The sequence below is a fragment of the Quercus suber genome, unplaced genomic scaffold (genome assembly GCF_002906115.3).
Source record: "Quercus suber isolate HL8 unplaced genomic scaffold, Cork oak 2.0 scaffold_157, whole genome shotgun sequence".
In the NCBI taxonomy this organism is placed as follows: Eukaryota; Viridiplantae; Streptophyta; class Magnoliopsida; order Fagales; family Fagaceae; genus Quercus; species Quercus suber.
In genome coordinates this window covers 1,179,475-1,185,446 of record NW_027069618.1, presented here as the reverse complement: position 1 = coordinate 1,185,446, position 5,972 = coordinate 1,179,475, and the positions used below count along the sequence as shown (strand labels likewise).

General features: G+C 36.1%; 1 protein-coding gene and 1 long non-coding RNA gene across 2 annotated transcripts; one reads left to right on the top strand and one right to left on the bottom strand.

The window, feature by feature from the left end:
- Positions 1-3,962, top strand: LOC112024365 (calmodulin-binding protein 60 B). Its single transcript, XM_024057005.2, has 8 exons — positions 1-312; positions 430-496; positions 1,227-1,279; positions 1,616-2,106; positions 2,304-2,464; positions 2,570-2,773; positions 2,857-3,031; positions 3,222-3,962. The coding sequence occupies exons 1-8, from the start codon at positions 233-235 to the stop codon at positions 3,677-3,679; spliced, it is 1,689 nt and encodes a 562-aa protein (XP_023912773.1). The 5' UTR covers positions 1-232; the 3' UTR covers positions 3,680-3,962.
- On the bottom strand, positions 3,536-5,643 carry LOC112024366 (uncharacterized). Its single transcript, XR_010630469.1, has 2 exons — positions 5,175-5,643; positions 3,536-4,191 (listed from the first exon to the last, which is right to left on the bottom strand). It is a non-coding gene; the product is annotated as an uncharacterized LOC112024366 (long non-coding RNA).
- Between the last annotated feature and the right edge of the window lie 329 nt (positions 5,644-5,972).

Below are 5,972 nucleotides of genomic sequence, written 5' to 3'. Positions count from 1 at the left end.
GTTACTCATGGGCTCTTGATTGTTAGGCTTTAAGAGTATGTTCAATCTAGTGTTCTTAATAAATACCATAGCACTTTCAGTTTTTGTACTACTCTTGGGTTTTTGAGTTTTATGGTTTGAGAATTTGTCAATTTAGTTATGTTATAAACACCATAGTTCTTTCAGTTTTTGGGTTGCTCTTGGGTTTTTGAGTTTGTGCTTTTAGAAGTTGAGTCTTGATTGTTTGTCTTTAATGGTGGAGAAGAGGCGTCTTAACGGGAAGGACGGTGATGACTTTGAAAGGTCCAAGCGCAGACAGGCACTTCAGGCTTGGTTGGTTTAGTTTTATTTATTTATTTTATGAAGTGGATGTTTCGGCGTTCGTGTCTGTTGCTTTTCTCAATGTTTTATTGGTTTCTGAATGTGGGTTTTGTGTGTTCTTTTGTGCAGTGCTTTCAAAAACATCATCACTGAGCTGCTGAATGGAAACTTCTTGGAACCTTTTCTTAGGAATCTGGTAAGTTGATTCTGTGTCATAAACTTGTATATTTGCATAAGCGTTGTTTGTCTATATTTTTCTTAGCTAACCTCAACTTTAGTACTCAAATATGAGATATCAGCATTAGCTACCATGCCTCGTATAATTTTTTGTTTTCTTTTCCTCTCAATGTTTTGATGGTGTACGGTTTCTCGGTATAACTTCTTTGGTTGCATAGCTTTATTGACTGATACAAGACTCTCTTTTTGACTGGAAGTTTGATTTCATAGGCTAGTTGGTGATTGGTCTCGATGATTAATTATCTTGACTATTTGGGAGTCATCTTTCTTTACCATACATGTCATGACTTATGATGGGTTAGCCATGTCTATACAATATCTTAAAAAGGATTAGTAACAGTTGAAACTTGCCAAAATTGTTTATGTAACTTAATCGCTTCAAAGGCACCTGGTGTGAAACTCAACACAAGCTAAAATTCATTCAATTCTCAATTGTGATAAGTACTTTTACTGTATTGCATAGATGCATCCCCAGATTGTAATTGTACATGCAAAATAAGCTAAACTGTGCTAATATCAGCAGGATTAGATAGTTTGGATATGCTTTCATTCACTAAAACGTGTTTGAAATATTCTTCTGGTTGTCAATATGGTGTTGAAAATTTGGAATTGCTGATATTCATTGAGAAATTAAAGTGCTTTTACTTTCAAATCTCTTGAGTTCTTGATACCCTATGCATGTCAAATAGGTGCGAGAGGAGGTGCAACAAGCCTTTCTACCAGTACTTCAACCATCTCTAAGGTCTGTTCTTTGACTTGATTGTTTTCTTGAATATTTATACCACACACACTCGGTCTCGCTGATACCTCTTAGCAGGTCAAGTATCAGATGAAATCAAGATTGATATAAACGATCTTTCTCACTCTGACCAGATGACTATGGTTGAGTACCATCAGTATCTTAAAGGTTTGCTGTTCCCTTAACATGAAGTATTAGCATGCTTCATGTTGTCACAGTTTGCGCCCCCTAACATGCAGTATAACCGAAATTTAAACTGCTTCCCACCAGATGACTAGATTTTCTCTATTTTTTTTTCCACACAAACAGTCCAACATTGGGTTTTGTGTTTTGTTGCAGACCCTCATTTCATCAGGCTGGAACATCTGGAGTGAGGAGTCTGCAGTTGCGCTTTGTCAATAAATTGTCATCAAAAATATTTACAAACAATACTGTAAGAGCTGAAGATGGTACACCCATTCAAATTAAACTGTTTGATACTAGCTCCAGGACTCCAGTCAAATCTGGTCAGCTTTCTTCAATAAAGATTCGTATTGTTGTACTCAATGGTGATTTCCCTTTCGATGAAGAAGAGGACTGGTCTGAGCAGGAATTCAATGCCAAAGTTTTACAGGAAAGAGAGGGTAAAAGGCCATTGTTATGTGGGGATGTGACCGTTGCCTTAAAAGAAGGTGTTGGTTCCATTGGTGACATTAATTTTACTGACAATTCAAGCTGGATGAGAAGTAGAAAGTTTAGATTAGGAGCAATTGTGCAAAAGCCTCATACTGAAGTAGGAATTAGGGAAGGTCGAAGTGAACCTTTCATGGTGAAAGATCATCGTGGAGAAAGTAAGTCATAAGAGCTTAACTTCAGCTCCTTTTGATCTTTAATAGTAGAGGCATAATTATTACATTTCTTGAAGTAGTTCGTACTTATGCTATTTAATTTCTAGTGGATATTCTAGTATGCTTCTATTATGCTTGATATCACTAACATCTTTACCATAACTAGACGTATGAGACTGATAAGCAATCTCTTTGTTCAGCAAACCAGAAACACTTCCCTCCATCTTTGAGTGATGAGATATGGCGGTTGAGGACAATAGGAAAAGACGGTGCATTCCATCAGCGATTGGCATCTCACAAAATTACAACTGTTGAGGACTTACTGCGGAAATATGTAATCAATCCAACCGAATTACGCAAAGTAAGAGACTTCTCTGTGTTTGGATTATAGTTCCAAAGCACTTTTAGTAGTTAAAACAAATATTTTTTTTCTTAGCTAATCAAACTTTCTGCCATGGAAATGTAGATATTTGGTAGGATCTCAGATGGGACATGGGAGGCAATCATAGGACATGCTCTGACCTGTAATAAAGATGATGGAATGAAGTATATTTACCATATAGCTGGAGAAAGTGTTGTTCTGTTATTCAATTCCATCTACCAGGTTGTAGCAGCAACATTCGATGGACAAGAATATTATCCTCTGGATTCACTCAACTGTTATCAGAAGGTATGCATCAATATTCTTTGAGTGCAGTTATCCATTAGTTAGAAACTGATCTCCTTCCCTGTTACTTCCTTTTTAAATGGCAGCAATTGGTGGAAACTCTGAAGCAGCATGCTTATGAAAATGAGAATGATATCATTCCCTTCAATGTAGCACCTATAGCTAGGTTTCCAATGCTCTCAGCAGGTCTGCAAGCTGGTGAGCCATTTAGTGTTCCAGAGCAAGGTTCGCAACAATTTGGCTTCCCAGTCACACATCAAGGTACTAAAAACTTGTGTCATGTATCCATATCCCAAACTGTTTATAAGTATCATTCTCCTCATTTCTTTTCATTGGCTACTTGTATCATATACTACCTTTTAATCTACCAGGTTCAATTTTATTTTATTTTATTTTTTGGTAATTATGTTTCTAGTTTTTCCCAAGTAGCTAAGAGTCTATATTTCTGCAGATCAACCAGAAACATTGCTGGGTTTTAACCATTCAGAAAACCATGCAGCTGAATGTAGCTATCAATTAGAAGATTCTTTAGTACAGAATAGTCACGCAATGCCAAGGAACAACTCAGTGATGGAGGAATATTTACCTGGACTCAGCAATGCAGGATATGGTTGGTCAACAAGTGTTTCGGAGGTGCAAGATTTTCCAAATGGTCTTCTAGCAGGAAATGGCATAGCTCCTATTATAACATGGGGGCCGCAAAATACTTTTTTCCTTGCTCCAGGCAATGAAGCAGATGTTGGAAATTCTCTTTTTCCCAATTCAGGTGTACGTATTCTAAGCACTAGAAAGCCGAAGGCATCTTGGTGTAAGATTCGGGCTGCTGTCAAGTGGGTGTCAGTTAGGAGGGGAGTGGCAGCTAGAAGAATGCAAGGCTACTGTATTAGTACTAGTTTAGGTGGTTACTAGGCTCAAATTGTTAAGCAGGTTTCTCATTAGGAATTCTTTCCTCTAAAAAAAAAAAGGAGGCAAGCTATTACTATATTTCTTAAGCTTAGTTTGTAAAGTCCCTCTTTTCTAGCACTATCGTCGTTCCCTTCCATATCAAGTGTAATGTAGGGTTCAAGTATTAGTGTGCTGCATTTTCCTTTTCTGTGCCATTATGTACATGGTAATAAGTGGTCTTTGTAAAAATGGTTTTCCTGTCCAAAAAGTAAATGTTACAAGAAGCAATTTTTAGGACATTACTTTACATTTTGTCTTTGGAGAAGCAATCAGAGCTAAGTGGGTAAATAGTGTGCTTAAGATATAGATTATGTACTTACTTATTCAGCCATGCTGCTTTGGCTTCCATTACACTTGATGCCACCATCGTTAGAGCTCATTTGAATGTCTCTTCCTCCCAAATTCCATAGACGCAGAAGCCTTGTGCAGTGGGTACAACCTTTTTTTTCCTCCCTCCTATATCCATTCATTGAGAGCTTTGATACATTAGATTTAAACAAGTAATGGAGTCAGTTGAATCCTAATTGAAAAGATATCATAGTTTAGTTGAGATAAGGGATGAATCCCAAGCAAAACTGCCAAAACATGCAATAGCACACAAAATTGCAGAGATAATACTGTAATGGATGACAACCAGTGAAATAAACAGCAAATTAACAAATTATCTACCCCTTTAAGTATAATCAGAGATGAAAAATAAAATGATAAAAAGAGAGTCCAATAATCCAAAATTGTTCTACATTCAAATATGAAAATCTATGCATCAACAAAATGCAACAGACACAAACCAGTGAATATAAATATTATTGTATGAATGTTACTTATTGCCCTAGTGCTCTTAGCAGCCTCATTTTTTTTGAATTGGCAACGAAAAAGACCTTAATCAGGCCAAGATTGACAAAGAGTTCCAAGAATTTTTTCTATTTTATTTTGCTTTTTGCATTTCGGTGGGAACCAAAAGAATCCAAGCTAATGAGCAATGACTTGTGGCAGGCTTATTCAGTTAATCCTCAACTACCAAATCCTGCTAAACTTTCACTGAACAGTGCAGAACCCCACCACCCCAGAGCTCAATTTGATGCAAACCATACCCAAAAAAAAAGAAAAAAAATAAAAAAGGAAGTTGTGTTTCCTGGATTATCAATGTAATTTTTCTCAGTAAGATAATGTGTCATTCTTTAGTAATTACTTTGAAATAATAAAAATAAAACACCCCCCTTTCAATGTTCATAGAAAAAAATAATAATAACAATCTTCCACCTACTGAAAATTACATTTTCGTATTGATCTACCTTGAATAAACATTCATGTAACTGTTTCACACACACACAAAGTCAACGGCCACTGCAGTTACCCCTCACCTTAAAACAAACCATCTAATCACAAGTCATACACCTACAAAAACAAAAAACAAAAACCACAGAGAGAGAGAGAGAGAGAGAGATCTACATGAACCAACCTGAGAAGACCCATCAACCATGGATTATCAGACTTCACTAGCTAGCAAGCAAGGTATCACACACACCCCCATGAACACTCTCTGGTTCATATGGTTGATGGCACTAAGGTTCCTTTCCAAAACTTTCTCAAAACTGTGAATGAGCTTAGTTGAACTGAGCTGGAGATGAATTTTCGTGGTGGGTATTGAACACGAGTACTTTATATATCATTGTTGGTTTTACCTGTTGCATGACTCGCTCGGGGATGCCATCGCTGGTGTTGCATTTTGTGGTGCTGGTGTTAACTGGTGTTGGTCATGGTGAGTCATGTGACCTGTCTTTCTGTATGTCTATAATAGTGGTGTTAATTTTTTTTTTTTTTATAATTTTTTTTTTTTGTTAGGGTGCCATTGACAAACAAGAGGGAGAGACCCAAGTACACTTTTTTTGATAAATTTTAGGATACTTTTATTTTACTTTATACGATTCAAAATTTTCATTTTGATTATGCATGTTTGATTTTGTTTTCGAATTGATCATACCGTCTATTTCTATAAGTAAATAAGTAAAGTGACATTCATTAACACATTGATATTGCCTGTAGTTTACCCGTAAACTAACGGAAATAATCTCATTCAAATAGCTGTTCATGCCATGGAGTGCAAATAAATTGAATAATACGAATTTCAATTATTAGAAACATAATTTACAATGGTAGAGTGTAGAATAATGATAATTTAAAGTTAACCCAGTTTTTTTTTTTTTCCTTTTTCTTTTTTGAAAGAGTATGGGGATAGATTGTAAAAGCCTGAATAACA